General features: G+C 44.6%; 1 protein-coding gene across 1 annotated transcript in view; it reads right to left on the bottom strand.

The window, feature by feature from the left end:
- Positions 1-21118, bottom strand: part of PITPNB (phosphatidylinositol transfer protein beta) — a 915448-nt gene that overhangs the window by 231297 nt on the left and 663033 nt on the right. Inside the window, exon 9 of the mRNA XM_069619364.1 lies at positions 4842-4919. Coding sequence (XP_069475465.1) covers positions 4842-4919 — 78 coding nt within the window. The remainder of the gene's footprint in view (positions 1-4841; positions 4920-21118) is intronic.

Below are 21118 nucleotides of genomic sequence, written 5' to 3'. Positions count from 1 at the left end.
ACTGTGTTCTTCCCCCTATGATTGTAAAGTGCTCTGTTGCTTCCCGTAGCTCGGTCTGCATTCAATAAATACCCTAATAATAATCCTCAGAGAGAGCCTATTTGTGTGGGGCAACCTGCTTTGGGAGTTCACTTGTGCATTCTTGTCTCCCACAAGGAGTGACAAGATTCAGCAGTGAAGATACCAGTCCCAGTACTCCAAAGCAAGAAGACCGAGCTCTCAAGACATGCCCCCCTCGTTTGTTCATATAGAATATTGCTGTTGTCGGTGTAGATCAAGATTCTTTGTCCCCACAGAGCAAGGAAAAAGGGCTTTGTCGTCATTCAAACCTCTTTCAACTCCTCCAGAGGTCTTGAATTTCCATTTGCTCCAAAACTGCTCCTAGCTTGCCAGAGCAGAATCTGTACAGATGGTCCTCATCTGGTCCTGGGAAGAGGGGTGAAGGCAACCTTTTTGCAGAAAATGTGTGGCTACATCCACCAAAGTGGGTTCTGGCACATCTCTGGTGATCTCGGGACCAACTGCGATTGAGGGCGCAAGTCCTGATGGCTCGCCAAATGTAGTTGGGTATGCCTCTTGTGCAGTCTTTCACGTGGGACCACCAAGCTACATGAGGCCATTAAGCCCTAAGAAATGTAGGGCAGACATGGTATGAGGGCTCAAAATGTTGTTGCATAAATCATAAATGCATTAAGTTCTCTCTTTGGGAGCGGGGGAAATTGGTACGATATGATGGAGTCTATCACTTTTGTTAATACTACCGAGTTGAGTGCGATGAGGAAAACCCCTTTATTGGTAATCCGTATTGGTAATCTGTATATAGAAGTGCAGATATTTGCGGTAAGGTATCCAGTTATGTGCATTTGTGCATCCAGGATATCTCATGGTGCATAGAAAAATACACCTCCAACAAAGTTGACAGGATTCTGAGAAGGGTGACTATCCTTAATCTTTCAGACTTCAGTGGGTACTTTCCAAAAGTAAGATCCATTACTGCCCTCCACACAGCCTTGTCCTTCTTGGAAAGCACAATAAATAGTCCAGATTTAGAATGTCCAGCGGAACTCAATTGTGTGGAGTTCCCATAAGCACTTTAGGTGTTTCAATAAAGATTGTTGTGGGTGGGTAGGGCAGGTTTGGAAGTTGGGGTGGAGGACTATGTAAGGGGAAAACTGTACCCACTGTACGCTAAGGACATAGTTAAGGTTCTGTAGCCATCAGCCTCCAAGATGTCGGATGGAGACTGATACTGCCCCTAAATGGTGTTGAGTGCAGCTGGACCTGCATGCCTCAAAGATTAGGCATTTTGCCCTGAGCAGAGGTAGTACAAAGAACCTCTTGGCTCTGGCACAGCTTGTCCCTATTCTGCATTTTAGAGAGGAAAGCTCTGAAGCTTCTAGTATTGGGGAGCTGTCCATTTCGCTGGAAAGAAGATACTTCCTTCGCTGAGGGTTTGGCAGATTGCAGAAACTCTTTTCTGGAAGTGTGGGTCTTCTTGCTCAACTCCTCGTTGGCGAAGGGGTGGACAAGTATCCTTGTATTTCCAGCAAACGTTTTGTACTCAGCCACCCCAGCGCACGTTGCAACCCAGGCACATGACCCTTACCAGCGTGACATGACACTGACTCTAGGATGCTGTCCCGCTATAGTGCTAGATTTCAAATTGTTCCTTGCGTACACCAGAAAGGTCTTCCACAAAAACCTCCATTTTACCACAGTTTTGTATTGCAAGCAGCTAAATTGACATCTGAAATTACCTGTTTTAGATGGAGGGCATGATGAAGTTGACCCTCCTGCCTATGATGTGCAGGCTTTTCTCCATCTTTCCCGAAAATGTCAGCACTGGTTGCCCAGATAAACAGGAGAGGCAAGTGAGAGTGGACTGTATTAGTGCATAATTTCCCATAGTGCCTCCCAATATATTGAATTAAATGCCTTTTTGAAATCTATTGCCAAGAATGCTAAGGGGTCGCGAAGTGTCTGTGTACACTCAAGCGCCAGATGCAGTCTGCGCATGTTCATTCTTGTGGACCTGCCGGGCATAAAGCCACATTGGTCTGGGTGTATTAATGATGTTTTGACACGTTGCAGACGCGTAGCTAGTACCTTAGCTAGGATTTGCGCCTCACTGTTAATAAAGGAGATTGGCAAGTACGAACTGTATTTGTCTGGGGCTTTGTCCGCTTTGGGTATCACTATGATGGTGGCTTTTCTAAGATCGGCAGGAAACCTGCCCAATTCTCTTCTAAAGATGCTGGGCTACCTCACTGCCACCCATCTTCTTCCATGTTTCGATCGGGAAGCCGTACGGACCAGGCGCTTTCCCAGACTGGAGCTGAGCCATTGCCGATAGTACCTCTTCCTTAGTGATCTCTAATTCTAGGGTACCTCTATGCTCGACCTTCAGGGAGGGAAGAGTGATCGTGTCTAATATGGAAGCATTGGGAGGGACGCCAGGGGCCCGGTACAATTCTTCATAGTACCTTGCAAATTCTTCCGCAATATCTGCATCTGTTAGGAGCGGATCGGCGTTGTCAGGCCTGATCGCTCTCACCCGACTATGGCCTTTGTCCGTGCGTTTTATCCATGCTAGCATCTTCCCTGCCTTATCCCCAGTTTTGTAAATCCTGGCTCTCATCGCGTTGTGGGCCTGTCTAGCATTATCCATTGCTATGTTATGTAGTTGTTTCTGGGCTAGGACCAGGGATCAATGCGTATCTGGTTGATCACAAGTGAGGTGGGTCTCCTCCGCTTGTTTAACACTTTCCTCCGCCTCCTCCAGTTTCTTTAAATGTGCTTTTTAGTGTGCTGTGATCCAGGAGACTATCTCTCCTTGGAGCAGGGGTTTGTAAGCTTTCCAGAGTGTTATTGGGCTATCTACTGACCCTTCATTTAATTCAAAATATGTTAGTTCCGGAAAGCCCAGAAAGTAGCTGTTCAATCTCCACGACGCTGGAGGTAGTGGTGTTGAGGTGCCGAAGCCATTATCAAGTAGCCGCTGTTAAGTTCTTCTCTGATAATGGTAGTAACAGGGTTAATCAGGGGCAATGGAATAATCTGTGCTATTATTTTAGATTGTAACGAATAGCACAAATTAAGAAGTGAGTTGTTATTGATCTCAGGAAGTTTTCCTGAGTCTTGTGTATTTGTAATTTCATTGCTGTATGTCTTCAATTGCATAGAACTGTTAGGCCATTTTTTATCAGCTGCAAAGTATAAAGTGATTTTACCCACTCCAAAGGCCTGTAACAGCCTCTCAGCACTCTCTTGCCTACTTGCTGTACCCACCACATGTGCTTGTAAAACTTAATTGCGGGTAGTCAAATTATTAAATTTCTTATAGGCATGACGATTGTACACCAATTTCTTTGTTTATGATTTGTTCACCATTGTGGCTGATCCAAACTCAAAATTATGTAGTCCGTCGCTGCCCACCTCGCAAAAGGTATTTGTTAACTAGCGTATAGCAAGAAAGGGAGCTGGCAAATGAGAAAAGTACAAACTTTATTTCCAATTACCTCGAAAGTTCCCTAGAGAGCCTCCAACCGAGCAAGGGCTTGTTTAAATAGCCCAGCTGGTTTCAGTAGGTGCGGCAACTTCGTTTTCTGCAGTGCAAAGTATAGAAGCAGGTTTCCCAAAGGCAAAGTAACATGGACCGTCAAACGGCCGAGATGCTTTCAGACACTTGTCATGAGCGCAACATTAACAGATAATACAGTTAGTATGGACAAAAGATTCTGTTATGTATACAACGCTCGAGACAAGGAATACAAAATGTGTTTACTGGAGTGCCTGAAATGTGTGGTAAATGTTGTTTGTGGTCTCAAGCAGATGGGATGAGGCCTAAACATTCAGGCTGGACAGCCCATTTTGGGTCTGGCAAAGCCTGATTTACGTAGCCTTTTCACTTTTGTAATGACAAAGGCTGAAGAAGGAGGGTTGGCCACTTTCATTGACCTAGAGAGAGGAGCGGGTTGCCCATTTGTTACCATGAGCATATGCGTTTCAGGTTCCATTCCAAGTTAAGTCATAGCAAGGATTATACATCTTTAGCTCTCCAAATGTTTTGGATTTTAACTCTATCAGCCATAGGTAGTATAGTCAATGGAAAGGAATCCTGGTAGTTAAACTATAACGTTTCTGGAGAGGCAGTTTGCAAACCCTTAGTATAGAACAAGCGCGACTTGTCAAAGACAATCCACTAGTTGGATGTACCCATGCATGACTCAAGAGTCCTGTGTTTTACTGATGAGCGTTGCCTATGGATGTGATGAGGGGTCTAGAACGATGCTAGTAGTGAGGGTTAACGTCAGACTTAATTTGGAAAATGGTAGCTCTATGGACAAAGTGCTGCAAACCTGATGGTTCAGAATTCAGATGTTAGATTGGTGGGGTAGCAGGGTCAAGAGCTGCTTTCTTGTCGCACACCGGATGCAGACAAGACCAGAGCTTTTGTAGGGCTGGGGTTGGGTGAAATTAGGCTGAATATGCACTGCACCATTCACACATGCAGCCCAGGCAGAAACTTCACCCACAACTGCCTTCTTGTTGACTGGAGTGCCATGTCAGCAGTGGATGTCCCACAAACCAAGTATGCACAAGAGATTTCTACAATTTAGTACTAGCTCTTCCTGCAATAACCAAAGCGGGGTGGCAAGCAATTCAAAACATCTTAAAAAGTCGCACTTTATAGGCATGCATTTCACTACCTTGGGTAAATGGGCATAGTGAGGTGGAGGAGAAAATCCAATGAAATGCATAACTTGTTACTGGGAATTGCATTTTCGTTTTTTTTTTTTTTTTTTTTTTTTTTAAAGACAGGCAAGTTTCTAATACACTACCTTCCAATTAGGTCCTAAAGGTCCTCGATTAGTTTTGACCGACTGAAACAATGAAGGATCTTCATCAGCTTTGTAATCCTGCATGGTAAAAAAAAATAAAAGGAATAAAATAAACAAAATCACATTAACAATTTTCAATATTACAGTGCAAGTGATCATCAAACTATGTTAACTTAGAAATACTTGCATTTGTCAAAATAAGACATTTAAACTCTAAGAAGAGGAGCAATGGGTTTCTTCTAAGGGCATTTTTTGTAATTGCTCTATGGAAATAAGTGGTATTGCAGGCCAAGTTCATTCAGTCTTTTTGTTTAGCAGTATGGAACTGGCCAACAAATTCAATGTTTTAAGTGATTATTTTTAAGTAATGGAAGAAGCTTACGTTGGATGCCTAATATTTATAAAACACTACACCTACCTTCTGCAATCCATATAAGGAAGATTTCGAATGTAAAACATCACCTCAACTTCTACTGTGGAGTCAGATCAGTAATTATACTTTTTGATGTCAATTATTTTCTACATTGGCTAAACTGTAATTGAAATCTCCAAGGACTAAAATATAGGGAGTAACAATGCACCACCAGTTATGCATAATTTAAAAACTTCCTAACAGATAAAAACTGTCACCTCCCGACTGCACTTGCCCAGATGCTCAACAAAATAAGATCACTTACACCATGGTGGCCATGCAAGTTCTTAAAAATGCCACTAGTTCCTTAGTTTGCATACTTCACCTAAGGGAAATGCAGTCACCCATGGTGACAGGTAACAAAATATGAACCAGTCCATGTAACCATAAGCACACTTCATATTTCGTGCAATGCTTGCACCGAAAGGCCGGCCAGCCATGCACAGTGAAACATAATTGCCAATCACTGCAAACAAAGCTTGTTTGCAGCAAATGTCAAACAGTTTTAATCAGACCTATATTGGCCAACAAGGTTTAGTACATTGTAAATGGATCTCGCAAATGGATCTTGTTAGCAGATTTTGCGAGCCATAACATGGAAGATTGGTGTGAACAAGGGAGAGTTTCAAAATGAAATGCAACATTCATAATTAAAAAAAACGACATTATGGAAACATTAAGTGCCTGCACACAATATATATTGCTTATAAATGAAGTAGATTATACATTGATGTCCTTATTTAATGGTATAATTATTGTTCTATTAATATTGCATTGATGGTAATAAAAAATACACGGTATCGGTGATGTCCACTGGGACCGTGATGGCATGCTCAACGCCAACTGGCCTTCATGGAAGATGGTCTTCAGGAAGAAACTCAAGCAGGGGACCCATTTGGTACCATAGTTTACGATCATAGCTGGCTAATATGCCATTGCATTTGCTGCCTTGATATTCGTGGCTGCGGTCGTAACAACCTTCTTGCTGAAGGCATCAAAGCGTTTGCCTTCCTTGTCTGGCGTGAGAGAGCAGGACGACGATGGGTTAGCCAACCTTTTCCTGGCAGCAGCTGAGACAACGAAGTCGGGCGTGGATTGGGTGGGGAGGCAGGCGGCAGCACTCTCTGGGAACCTGTACTTTTTGTCAAAACGGTCCTTCTTAGCCAGGGCAGTAGCAAGATGCCCCAAGGTGACCAGGCCATCCTCTCAGACATCTTCTAACAGCAGGATGGACAGTATAGATTTCCTACGCTGCTCTCTGCGCTAGTACAGCCACTTTTCGCTGCTCCTCTGATGCAAGGCCGAACATCTTGGCGCCTCTGGACATGAGCGCGTGGAAGGCACCCACCCCTCATCAGGGGGGCGAGTCCCTGAGCGTAATCTCATCTGGTTCTCCATCACCTGCAACAAAATCATCAAATTCGTCAGTGTGGGACGAATGCATGTAAACCACGTTCTCCAACTGGTCGGGATCCGTGTCAGTCCCAGTGTCTGGCAGCCTCTGTGGTACTGACAGGTGTTCACCCCTCCTGGGGGGGTACATCTGTATGAGGACATCAATGAGGCATCGGAATCGGGGATGGTTCTAGCAGCCATTATTTTAAGGTTGCCACCAGCGTGATCAAGGTAGATAAAATGTCCAGTGACATGTGTCTTTGGGGATGCAGTACTGGAGCCGGCTGCACTACAGGCCAACTGTCCTGTGCCGGAGATGAGTGCAGAGGAGATAACTGTGGTAATCTGATCACTACCGTGGGGAACTTGATTGTCTACTGGGAAGTTATGTTGTGCGTTGTGGCGACGAAGGTGGTGGCACGATTTTCTCCTCCTCTGGTTCCTCTACACCCGGCGATAGGGAAGGACTCAGATCTGATACAATAGCACCTCCCGGTAACACGGCCACTCCAAAATTAGGGTATGAGTGTGATGCTGGAAATGCATTGGAGGGACAGGGCCTCCCTGTCCTTGTCCTGTAGTCCTTTTTCATTTGTGTTCTGTATTGTTTTTCTGCCCAGGAGTCCATGTGGGACTCCTGGCAGTGCAGCTCTTCTTTTTTTTGGTTTGGTGTACCCATGGGATACCCTTATGGCACCCCTTCGGTGGGGGTACAACCCTGTGCCCCTAGTGTATGCTTTTGGGCACCTCTGTGTGGCGCAAGAAGCAGGGTATGGGCTGGTGGCAGATCCATGCTGAATTTGACAGGTGCTCTGAGTATCCTCCATTTTGGGACAGCCAAGCCCTGCCATTTGAATCAGTTGATTCCTGATAGGAAACAAGATGGCCCCTGTAGTCTCTTGCTTTCTATTGCCTGTTACCTTGTTTTCCCAAAGTCCTGGGAAGCACTGACTCTGTCCCTTCCCCCTGGCTGGCTGTTGGGTGGAAGTTCCATATATGGTGTCGTTGTGAAGTCCAGGCCAGACTGGCTGGAGCCTTCCCAGTGACTGTATGTTGTGTTTACACCCTGTGGGTGGGACCTGGGTGAATAGAGTGTGTGACCAATATGCAATTCTTGTTGTGGATGTCTGGTTTCTGGTGTTTGACACAATGACTGAGACAGCTCTGCCCGAAACTGGTATGAATGCGGTGTGTAGTGTTGAATGGCTCAGTACTTGTCCCAATACACATTCCTTGTTGTGAGTGTCTGAGAGGGAGGAGATGTTACGCTCACCTGGCTCCCACAGAGGCGTCGATCTGGACTGGACTGCTGCGGTCTCCACCAATGTGACGCGTAGGGCCGAGATGACGGACTGGACTGGCCCACCTAGCTTTGTTTGCTTGGCCCGTAGGAATATTGTTCTGCAAGTGGAGAAAGGGAATGAACCACCCGTGGAGTTGAGCGTAAATCCCCCCACCCCGCAGTTCTCCCCACTGATCACCTTGGATGTTCCCTCTTATAGTCTCACCTGATGATTTAAAAAGATGAGCTCTCCATCCTGCATTGAGCGCAGGGGCGCCTAGATAACCAGTTGCTTCACTGGCTCGAAGGCATTGGTGAGTTCCAGGACAATATTGACTCTGATATTCACGGCAAGACGCCGTAAGTAAGTAGTTCTTAAGAGTTCAAATGCCTGACTTTCACTCTTGTCCGATTCCTTGCAGGTTGCAGCTTGACCCTACTGTAGAGTTCCTCGTGGCAACCGGTAATGTTTCGGGAAGGATTTGGATTATCCAACACAGTTCGATAAAATAATGTCCATATGTAACCTGTTGCTTTCTCCCTTATTCAGGCGCTGAGAGAAAGTATGAAGTCTCGGGGAATAATGCCTCCGGCGGTAAAATTAGGTAAGTCTTTTGTGGTGAGGAGGGTTCCCCTTGTTAGTCCCTTGTTTCACCTTGCTGTCGTTTTGTTTCCCCTTATGGGCCAGGGTTCGGCTACAATGCAGAGGAAGCTGTGCCGACCCATGAAGAAGAATAGTACGCCCGGTGGTAAAATCAGGTAAGTCTATGGGGGGTATTCCTCTGTGTATTCCCTTGGCTCACCTTGCTGTTCTTGTCTTCTCCTTAGGTGCCAGAGTGCGGCGGTAACATGCAGGAGGATGCAGTGAAATGTGAAGATGCTGCGAAGGCCGGTGAGTTCAGCGCGGCGCTGCAGCAGGCGAGGCGACGCGCATAAAATAACTTCTTTCTTCCAACTCGAAGGCGCGATGGATCGGGAATTCAGGTAAGGATCAAAGGTATTGCTCTTGTTCTAACCTTTTCTCCTTCTTTCTCCCTTTTTCTAGGAGCTCCAAACTCGAGGCGGGCGTGGCAGAAGACTGGATGCAGACTTGCAGGCACGGTGAGCGTTACACTGCTGGATGCAGAATAACGCGAAGCGTGTGCTGCTCTTTGGGCGTGGTTTAAATAGCCCCCAAAGTAGTCCCAGGTAAGTATTCCTCCCTATAGTATAGTATAGTCCCTAGGTAAAATAGTGCCTTCCAAGCCTCGTTTGGCTTGGAGCTCTTGCAGCATGGTCTGCATCAGGTAAGTTTGCAGCATGGTCTGCATCAGGTAAGTTTTAATCTATGAGCATGGCGCCTATGGTGCCAGGACTGACACCCCATATGAGCCTGGCACCATAGGCACCAGGACTGCACCCAAATAGCAGCTAGCGGGGGTTGTTGGGCTTGTTTGGGGTAACTTGATGCCTGCTTCCGGGGTTGCTGGACTTGGTCTGGGTCCCCGGGGGCAGGCATCATGACAGGAGAATGGTCTGAATAAACTGTATGACTGATTGGCTGACCGACTGCTGAATGCCCTTCTGAGTGATTGGTAGCCTGAGTGTGACCCAGCAGAATGAATGGGAGATCAACTAGTATATTTGGGGGACTCTCACTGCTAGAAATGGTTCAGAAGCTGGAGTTGAAACTAACATTGAAACTGAAGCTGAATCTCGAAGCCGAGCCTGAAGAAGGTTGACTGCTGTCTCCTTTCACCGAAATCCGAAAGCAGTCGAGACTGATCCAAGAGAGGACCTAGTTAGGCGCTCTCTTCGCGTGCTCTGAGGGACCATCGAGCACCGCTAACCTTTGCCGAAACTCCCTGGAAGTCAGACCCTCGACAGGCTGCCGAACGGAGATGGGGACCGCTGAGGAGAACTAATATCAGCACCGGACATTCCGTCCACTGTCGTTGACCAGGGTTCGCAGGTTTGCATAACCGCTGGAAGCCCGTCGAAGCTGTGTTGCCCAGAAGAGGTGACTGCTTGGCGCCGTACTGCCGACGACCGGAGCCACATCACTCCTTTGCCCAAGACTTTTGATTCATGGATGCGCTCGTCTGCACCGCCGCCCGCCTTATCCCACCGGAGGAGGACAGACTGTTGATGTGCCGAGGAGCATCCGCCGGTGGGTTTCCTGCCACCCAAAGACCGTAGAGACGCCAGATGACACAACGCCCTTGCTGGGCCACAGTTCTTCACAAACTCTTTGCGGTCCTGAACTATCGACATCGAGGTGCCCCTCACGCCTCTTCCTTGCAGGACGTCTTCGAATAGTTGTCGACGAGCACCACTGGGACTGAAGCTGCTGCCTCGACGCAGAGTTCACTTTCTTCGAGGGATCTCGACGATCTGTGGCTCCTGCTTTAAAGGGAGCCGCTCAAGAAGGATCCGTCGACGACTCATCGTCGAACTCTGCTATTCCAGGTACATTGGGGTGGTAGAAACCTTATAGCAGGAACTAAGACTCAATGAACAATATATGAACTGGGCTTGTGATATATCTTTATAGCTTTACTTACAGGTGGGGGGGGAATCTCCACACAGAACTGTGTCTAGGTAACGGGGCCAGTATTTTGCCAATTGCTCTTTGCTCGTCCATTGCTACCAACAATAGAGAATCTTGGCTGGGGTCCTCTGTGCCCCTCTTCTGCCATATAGAGAGCAGGAGTACAGACAACTCCCCCCAGTTTTTACAATGAGGCTGGTGGATGAGCTGTTAAAGCGGACACAGTGCAGGCATGGGTGTCAACGACATTAGTCACAATAGCAGTGGTAACCAGCTGATGAGTAGATGCACTTTTTCCCCCCATCAACAAGGGCGTCGCTGCTGTGGATGCAGATGCTGTAGACAAGGTTCTGGCAGTAGTCGATTTAGTTGATGCTGTAGTTCTAAACGTGGCCGATGGTGGCTTCGTCGTCAGGGTGCCAGTGCACAGCGTTGACAGCCTTGAGGTAGATGACTTGGAGGAGGGCTTGGTCATGGACGATGACGTACTTGCTTACGATCCCGATGACGGGCTGATGGTGAAGAGTGGCCACACATTTTGACGTGGACTTAGATGCTGTCCCTTCCTTCGGATGTTCAAAAAGGCCTTGGCTCTCCTTCCCTGTCGACACCCCTTCGGCACTGACCTTTGGTGAAGAACGGTCTTTATGCGAGGATCTGGGCTCATCACCAGAGGTTTCCTTGTGTCTCCTTTTGCTGGTGGTCTAGACCTCGTGCTACCTAGACCTCTTACCAGAGATGGTTCGCTGGGAGTCCTGCCCTGACGTAACGAGGCATGCCTTCGCACTGAAGCACAGTCAGAGGCCCCGCCGATGTCCTCGAGCCACGCGAAGAGATGGCGATCCCTCAATGTCTTGTTAGAAAACGACTCGCAGATTTTGCAGTCCTTGATTACATGGTGAGGATGAAGGCAGTAGAGGCAGTCGTCGTGGTGATCCTCTATGTAGACATTCTTCAGTACACAGCGGGCACAGGCCTTGAACAGGCTCTTCTTCATGGATTTAGCCACCATGAGGTGGGCCCCAACACCGCAGACAACGCATCGTCGAAGATTACCGGCTGCGGGAACAGAGCTCGCACTGTTGCCGCTAACACCGGTCGTAGAGTAAATATTGAAATATATTACTTTCTCGTAGAAATGAAGTTAACATCTAAGTTTATTTGTATTTGAAGAGATGATGTTTGAGGACTCCTCACACTAACGTGCGGAAAAGATCCTGAAGATGGCCAACAGGGGAGGAGTTTAAGGGAGGTGTTCCTATTGGCTATGGGCAGTATGACCCAAAATGACTGTGATAGAATACAAAAGTGAATATAAGTTTTCAGTTTAAGTTTAAACTGCTCTTTGTTACCGAGGATTCCCAGCCTGACGACGGGGAATATTAACAGCATGTGAATCTATGAAAGATCCAATGCTGGACAATTTTCATGCCTTCATCATCAAAGAATCCACTCGATGGTTAATCCATTCACCGAAAACTCCCTCTTCCTCTCCTAAAAACATCAAGCAGAAGTTTTGTGTGTAAAGTGATGTGACAAGTGGGATTGCTAACTTGTTCTCTACTATTCTCTCTCTACTATATTCGATCTCTACTATTTCTCAATCTTGCCGCTTCTATCTATATAATATCAGGAAAACCTGTCACCTTAACTTTTCCTTCAACTAGATTTCTCTTACAAACCTGTGTTGTCTCTCGTCTTAATTATTGTTGTTCCTTCTACTTTGGATTACCAAATATGTTATTTTACCACTTGATTTTATTATTCATTCAGCAGTAATATTCTTGTTTGGACTGCAGTATTATTCTAACTTATCTCGTTTTCTAATTCAGCTTAGACAGATTTAAATTTCATTTTCTTTGCTTTGCCTTCAAATGTGTTCACCCTCTAGCCCGATTATCTGAATTCCTTAATTTCCCTCTTTCACCCATCCAGGGATTTTTGCTCTTCATCCGAGTTTCGTCTCTAGTTCCCTCTTCCTTCCTGCGCCTCTTCCTGCTTCTGTTCCTTACAATCACTTGCCCCTAAATTATGGAATTCCCTTTCTCTCGACATTCAATCGTGCTCTACTCTTACTCTTTTTTTAAAAACGCCTCAAATTACATCTTTTGCAATCTGCCTTTCGTGGTCATGTGCTTTCCTGATTTATGGCTCACACATTTTTTTTCATCCTCCCTCATCTATTGTAATTTTTTCATATATTCTTGTATTGTTTTATCTTGTGCAGCACCTTGTATAAAAGCGCAATACGAAAACCATAAATAAATATGTATATTGCAAATTATTTACATAAAATCCGATTAAGAAGAAAACAGTCTCGCTGGTGATACTTAAAACATTTAAATTTTTTAATAGGGCCAGGAGGCGTGGGCAGAGAACTTCTACTGATTGACGCTTCTGCTGATGAGCAAACATATCTACGAATGACTGTTTAATTTCAGATATTAACCATACCTCTCAACTCACCATTTAGAGGATATGACCCGCCATGTGCTCAGTTCAGACTCGCACCAGGTGCTCATTCACCCAAAACAAGAACCTCTGATTTGACCTATCCTGGTGACACTAAAGGTTAATAGGTATGTATTAACTGAGTAGTAAACTCTGACATGTCTTTGACAAAAACTGTGGGTCTGGAGCCACAAAAGGCATATGCAAAATTTGAGAAAATATTTAGTTATTATATGAGCGTTCATGAACTAGTCAGTTCTGTTATTTTCCATCTTTAATGACAAAGCTATTGTCTAGATGCAGCTGTTTTATATTGGATGAAAATAACTTTGCCAATATGAACTTATTTGTTTTCAGAATGTTTATAACATTTCTGGCGTTCGGCCATCCCGTCCTTCTGTGGTTTCATTTTGCAACTTGCTTACAGAACATATTTTGTAACTTGATATTAAGAGGATCTTAAGAACTCAGTTATTCATTGAAAAAGTATTAATTATCAGAGATATTAAATCTTACATTGCTGAGGGAAACGGTAGGGGAGACAAGGGGGTGTACCCAGTTCCAGTGGGTGGACAAGAGCATCAAATATTTAGGGATTCATATCACAAATTCAATGACAACCCTATATGATGCAAACTATCCCCAGTTACTTAACACCCTCAAGACAGATCTGCGATGATGGAGCCCTTTACACATATTGTGGATGGGGCGGATGGCCTCGAATAAAATGGTGACCCTTCCGCACTTTATTTATTACTTTCAGGCCCTGCCGGTAGTCTTACCCGGGAAATTATTTAAGTCACCCAATCGGCTTCTATCTGCGTTTATATGGCATAATAAACGACCGCAGTTGCTTTACGAACTTTAATGGCCCCAAGGAACAGGGGTTTGGGGGGATTGGGCGTTCCAGATTTCAGATAGTACTATCGGGTGGCCCAATTGAGGGTGCTGAAACAATGGCAATCAGGGAACAAAAGTAGACTTTGGGTTTCCATGAATTTAGCGGTGGTAGGGGCTCCCTTGCTTGAAGCACTATGGTTAGCCAAGGAGGATCAGCCGCCTAGTATGCGGTCTTCGCGGATCACTGCATTAGTGGGAGAGGTATGGGATGATGTGGTAAAACAGGTGCATATCTCAACGATTCCAGGCCCATTCACACCACTATTTGGGAACCCTCAGTTCATGCCAGGGATGGAGGCGAGAGCCTTTGGGAAATGGAAAAAGGCAGGATGCCTAAGGCTCAAGGACTTGATGCATGGCCAGGAAGTTAAAATATTTGAGCAATGTAAAACAGTCCTTTACCCTTATGGAAGGGAATAGGGTCGGATATTACCAGTTGCCTCACTGGGTAATACACTTCCCCAATAACATAGAGGCAGGCAGACAGACAACTCCCTGCTTTTGAAACATACATCACGTTTCACTCAGGGGATACACATCTTATCTCAGCATTTTATACACCAATATCTGAAGGGGACATCCGGGAGACGTGGACATATATTGGCAGGTGGGAGAAAACCCTGGCACGAGAAATATCACAGGAGGAATGGGAAGTTCTATGGGATAATATCCCAAAACTCAATCAGTCTATTAAGTTAAGGGAAATGTGGTATAAAACCCTCACCCACTGGCACTATAATCCAGAGAGGCTTAGAGCTATGCACCCATAGATGTCCCCGGACTGCTGAAGAGGGTGTAGGGGACAGGGTGACTGGGGGCATATATGGTGGTCTTGCCCGGCTTTAAAACCATTTTGGGGACAAGTGTGCACGACGGTGAAGGAAGTGGTGGGGGTTGATTCACCCAGTGGGGTAGGGGAATATCTCTTGGGCCTTTGACCGAAGGAAAATGTGGCAAAAGGGAGGGCACATTTCAAGGCATGTGTGGTTCGGACACTGGTGGCACTATTAGTGAGTGCCCGGAATTGGAAGAAAAATACTGCCCCTACCCATCACCTATCCTGGGGTGATAAACAAGATCTGGCATATATTGGCTATGGAGTGGGTCACCTATAATATACAAAGGGATCATCAGAAGTTCAGGGAAGATTGGGCCTTTCTGTTGGGATATGTAAGAGCCGATTATCAAATTCAATTGTGTCCGCAGAACATACAGATTTTGGACATTAGCTGAAGCCTGTAAGCAATCGATGACATGAAGGACCTAATTGTACGACTTGCATATCGAAAGAAAATCAGCACGGGCAATGGGGGGGGGGGGAATCGAGGGAGAGGGCAAGGGAGGTTGGGGGGGAAGTTTGTTCTACGTTACAAAATACCAATAAATAAAATGATTAAAAAAAAAGAAAAAGTATTCTTTATATTGCTTGGAACTGCTGCTTTTCCATTATCACAGGGCTATAACCCAGTTTTATAAACCTATGAATGAGTAAAGGTGGAAATCGGCAATGCTGACATTCAAAAGCAAGATCTGAGTATTACTTCTGGAGTCAACTTGTTGACTGCGTTGATAAAAGTATGGCATTAAAACACTGTCATTGCATTAAAAAGGATGATCTTCTGAGCACTTGCTGCATCTTTAGGAAGATTTTTTTTTTTAAAGGGAGATCTCCAAAATACTTGAAAATATGTATGCACGCAACAATGGAAACAATTGGTGCTTTGGCCTGACCTAAAACACATGGTGCAAAAAATGTAGTTTCGCTATCTTGACTGTTGTATATCAGGCAGTAAGTTAAAAAAAGAAATGCGTCCATTTAAAAAAAGAGACAATTTTATTGCAATCCAGACATTCTTTGCAGTAATCAAATCACATAAAATGAAAAGCATCATCATCTATGATGTCCTCAAATCACCTGCTTCAGACCCCAGATAGGTGTTTATTGCTATAATGAAAACGCGTTAAAAAGAATAAGTGATTGGCTTCAGGCTCGTCCTTAAGAACCACCTTCTTTCACAGGAGGAAGCCTCACAGTCAATGTGCCATCATCCTCCCCAAATGATCCAACACCAATGTCACTACTGGATTTCTACAATATTCTGCAAAAAGTGGAGGGGGGCTGAGGGGCGCACTCGGTTCCCAGCACTTCAAACCTCTACAGTCGAGGTGATGTTCTCTTCCAAGCACTTTCATGCCTAATGCACTCATCAGCAAGACGGTTCAGTGCAGGTGTTGGTGGTTAAATCCACAGTAGTTGCTACAGGGAAATCTGGTTGCTGTAGTCAATCAAGGTACACGTACACCTGTCGGTTTAGGTTCTCAACAACTATCCAAACCTTTACCATTTGCTGATATTGTAGTAAAATACCCCACAAGAGGATTGCTCCAGTCATCAATTTGTATCATTTTTCTTGTTGAATCCCTTTTTATTTTAAATAAATTAATACAAAGATCCTGGCCCAATTCATGAAAACAGATGAGGGTTTGAGGGTTTTTTATTGGTTAACACCGGTGAAGGTGATGGGGCTTGGTTCTAACCATGACATTTATTTACACAACTAACCTAAAGACCCCAGACACCGTGAGCATAGGATCCACACCCAGCTGACTAAAAAACTAGGATCCAATAGTCTGGTGTGAACTGTTATATGTGCGAATCTACAGAATGTTACTTCTGTGTGTGCTCAGTCCCTGCAGAAAGTAAGTTAAATTGGAACGGTGTTGAACTTGGATAAGAGAACTTTAGAGGAACTTACATTTCCACTTTTTGAACATTTTCTTTTGGAACACGGACCTTTTGGTTGAGAGCATTTCCTCACTTGTTTGTTGTAGTTGTGAAGACAAGCATAGGTTTTGACACAGGCAGACTTTTTCCTTTTGGACTTACTGACAGACATCCTTTAGATTTCTGTAGGCAGGGAAATACTGCCATAGCATAGTGCTTGGTAGGCGTTAGACCATCCTGATTATTAATACAGTTTTGTTTAACTATATTTTTGTTGTCTGTGTCATCTCTCGTGATGCCATGCCTGTCTCGCATAGCCCATCAGTTTCACCCATCCAGGCTTTTTCAAGGCAAGTTTGTGATATATCAAATTGGATTTTTTTTCCACCGAGTTCATAATTTAAAACAGTAACCACACCACTACCTGACGGAATACACAACGTAATGATCTCAGTTCACTTGGAACACTGCCAACCACACAAATAGACACACCCAATCACTCCTAGACCGTCCCCACAGGGCCTGTCCAAATTATATGTCAGGAACAAACGGGATTTAAACAGCACCATGTTTCATTTCACTGCACCATTACTGGATCGGCAACCACTATTAAAAGGACTGCATTCACCAAATGCCACTGCATGCGTTCTATGATACATATTGGCCTTTGCCAAAAAAGAATAGCCATTTAATGATTAAACTAAAATATATTTGTTCTCTTTTTTCCTTCGATCCTCTACCCCATCCCTATTCATTTCCCCCTGTTACACACAACATTTTTGCTGAATGTAATGCATTATCATGTTTAGAAACCATGTTGGGTCATTTAATGAGTGTACAAAAGTTAATGACTCAGAAAAAGGTCCAATATGACATACCACTCGCTTTCCTTGACAAAGCACAGATGGGCGAAACTGTTTGCCAACTATGTGGCCATCAGTCTTTCATTTATTGCCAAAAACAGGAGTCAGTAACAACAATACATGTTGATATGAAATCTGTGCAAATCTGTATAAGTTACAAACTAACAATGTCACTGATCACTATATAAGTGGTGGTGAAAAATCGCATGGAACTTGTTTTGGTGCATGGCTAAAATAAACTAAACACCACAATGTGCCCCTCTCAATATATCTTATTTTCTGAGGCGGCGCATGCATAGAAATGAACCTTTTCAAACTCAAGCTATTGTTACTGTAACATAGGTTCCAGCAGCATCAGAGCCACACAACAACAAATAACCTACAAAATGTAAATACGCATGGCTATAAGGTTTATCAACCAAACATCCCCCTTTTTCTTAAACAATCATATACATTGACAAATCAGATTGGACAAGTATACACTCCTCAAAAAAGGTGGCCTTTTCTTTTCTATAAAAGATCAAACACAGTTTGGGGAGACTCAGACACTTCCTCATGGACACGCACTGAAGAAACAAATTCATTAATTCACTGAGTGATGGGGAGAAAGAAGAGAAAGAAGGAGTGATAATAACCAGAAGGAGATGGACTAGATTTCCCCATTTCTGGAACCATTTTGGATAATCAACTGAGTCCAGAAAGTGAGGCCTTCTTAAGTGGAAGAGAAATCAGACAGGCTCTGGAGAAACGCTGAACCCATCTTGCTAACTGATGCCCACCTGGGAGAATTGAAGCGGTCCTTAAGAGGGTGCCCACCTTTCTGTGATTCAGCCAAAAGAAATCCTGATTTGAGTATTATCTAAAAGAAAAGTAATCTTGTGAGGAGTGATGCTATAAAGGGGATTAGAGTAAATCCTGGCCTCTATTATTTGTTAGTACTGAGGGGTGGCAATAGATACATTTATTGTGCATCCCGTGAAGTTAGGGAACATTTCAAAAGGTGTATGTGTTCCTGGAAATACATATCATTGAAAGACTAGGTCATTGGGGTGTAGGTAGTGGGATCCCCAGACTCCTCCTCTGTACATTGAGCAAGCACAGAAGAGCAAATGACATCTCACTGTGTGCATGCCTAGCCAAATAAAGTAATTTGTCACTTCCTAGATATACCATTGACTAGAATACTGTTAAAGCGAAGTTGCTCAAAATAAAAGGGAGAGGGTGATTATTCGCTGTCCATTTCTTTCTGCTGTTCAAGGTGTGCATCGAAAGTGAGAAAGGTCCATTTTACACAGTAATTGAATAGAACCATCACTGAAGAGATTTTTGCCAACATACATTTTCTTTTCTACAAGCCATGCACATACCAGAATTTCCAATAGTTTGTTACAACTGAAATGAAACGTTGACCTGTCCATCTATTAAGGGGGGTGGGAGTATGATATTTTAAATAAAGGGGAAGTAGTCAGAAGTGGAAAGGCAGAATTGTACCTCATTTGTTGTTTTCACAATTTAAAGATTTCTCCTGGACTCTCATGCATCCAATCCATGGTGCCTGCATGCTCAGAGGGAATTAAACTCAGATACCTATGGTGAAATATGTTTTTACTAAAGTCTCTATTTACATAACTGTGGCTTTGAAAACTGAAGTGACTAGTGTGTTGATTATTTCTCACCATTGGCCTTCGAAACAATTGGTTTATCTGTAATCTGTTTCAATTATTTTTATTTGCTTAATAAATTACTAAATATACCTTCTGTGCAACCTTCTGTGTTTCTTGTCCCGAAAGGGGAGGGAAGCTGTAAGGGAGCAATTCCATTCAATTGGGGTCCCCAGATTCATAAAAATAACTATTAAATAAAGGAGAATTATGCGTACCTGGTTGGGGGGAGAGGGGGCGATGGAGTGGTGAGGTCGACAATTCCCCTGTATTAGATCTCGCCCAGTTAAGAAATCCTGCAGAACATCTGGTATGCGCCTTTGTGGGCTCCAGCTTGGAGTTGACAGGCAAATCAGAGGTGAGTACATACTGGCTGGATATCGTAGATGGGACTGTCTTGTCCCAATTGGGCAGATGTAGACAAGAGGTGTTCGTGATTGGACAGCCCTTGCCAGTATGAATGGGGCAAATACTTAATGGGTTGGCTGGGGCAGCCCTCAGTCCGAATTTGGGATAAAATGAGTCCATCAGCCACTCCAAAGATTGTTGATTGGGGCCAAAACTCAGAAGAGAAGCATTGTGCTGCAGATGCAAAGAATACTGATGAGGACAACAGGCAGTGCCTGTCCCGGTGAGGCCCTGGCTCTCTTTCAACGTTCCAAGACCACCCTCGATGGTGCTTCCACTCTTGGGCTAGTGAGCCACACCAGTGCGTACCCCTGCATTAGAAGCCTGCACCCAGAAGCGTTCTTAATTGTAATTGTTTATTTGTAAAGCGCTTATACACAAGTGAAGCGCTTCAAGGCGGCAAGGGAACAAGGGAATACAGTAGTCATTCTTAGGCCTTGAAGTTTCCAAATGATCTAACAAAAAAAACTAGCATACTAGGCCTGAGGCATTTCTACTAGTGCAAGTGCCCAGAAACATTCTGTGGGCTGACCTGCTTCATCCAAGGTATGTCCAGTGCATCAGTTGTCAAAATTGGAGCTTTGGACTCTGCAGGCTGTTGACTTGTGTTTGGAGACCATCCCTCCCTGCTGCTACTGCTCTTCTGAATAAAAACGGCTCTCCTTGGGTGTCTTATTTGTTTCCATGAGTGTTGCTGCCGCCTCCTGTTCGGGTTGAACTTTACTGCTGCAGCGTTCTCGGGTTCCCCTGTGATCATCGGACCTCCTAAAATGGCCGCTTTCCTCAAGTGAATAGGTTGGCCTGTTGGAATATTTTTTAAAAAAATGTTTTTATTTATTTACTTGTATCACGCTGTAAGCCTGCAGCCATCAGGGTGCTAACATTGAGACACAAGACAGTAAACTTGCGGAATGACAGGACACATGGCATAAGCCAAGATAGAAAGCTGCCTAACTAATCTATTGTAACCATCACTGGTTTCACTTAAAGAGGTGAGTTTTACGTTTTTTCCTAAAAGGTGGTGCATTTCGACTCTAGTCTTAAATGTAATGGTAAATTCTTCCATTTGGTTGCGGCTGCTGTTGGAAAGGCTTTAACCAATTCATTTGTTTGCTTAAATGGTGCAACAATGATCTGGCCCAGTGTTTCTGATCTAAAGGCTCGCCCCGGTACATAGTGATTGATTTTTTCCTTGAGAGAAGCTAGCGCTTTTCCATGTAGACATCTGTGGACCAGTGTCATAGTTTTGAACTGGATCCTGTCCTCCACAGTCAGCCAATGCAAATCTCTTCTGTCTTTGCTAATGTGCTCTTTCCTGGATTTCCATTTCAGTATTCTGCAGCAGTGGCATTTTGCTATGCACCACTTATTTGCCCCTAACAGAAGTGCATAGCCGTAGTCCAGCCGCGACAGTATGGTTGCTCTAGCGATGGCTGCACAGTTTTCTTCACTCAGGGTTTAATTGCTCTGAGGAGCCGGAGGTAGTATGAAACTGTTCTTACTCATGTACATAACCTATGCTTCTGCACTCATTGAGGCTTCCAAAAACATCCCTAGTGTCTTCACCTTACCCACTACCTGTATGGGGGGAGTCTTTGATGTAGAAAGACTCATATTGGGGAGTCTGTTTGGCCCGCGCTTGGTGGGAAC

The sequence above is a fragment of the Ambystoma mexicanum genome, chromosome 10 (genome assembly GCF_040938575.1).
Source record: "Ambystoma mexicanum isolate Mex_15411 chromosome 10, UKY_AmexF1_1, whole genome shotgun sequence".
In the NCBI taxonomy this organism is placed as follows: Eukaryota; Metazoa; Chordata; class Amphibia; order Caudata; family Ambystomatidae; genus Ambystoma; species Ambystoma mexicanum.
Note: the sequence above shows the minus strand (reverse complement) of the source record. Positions and strands in the feature narration are given on the sequence as shown.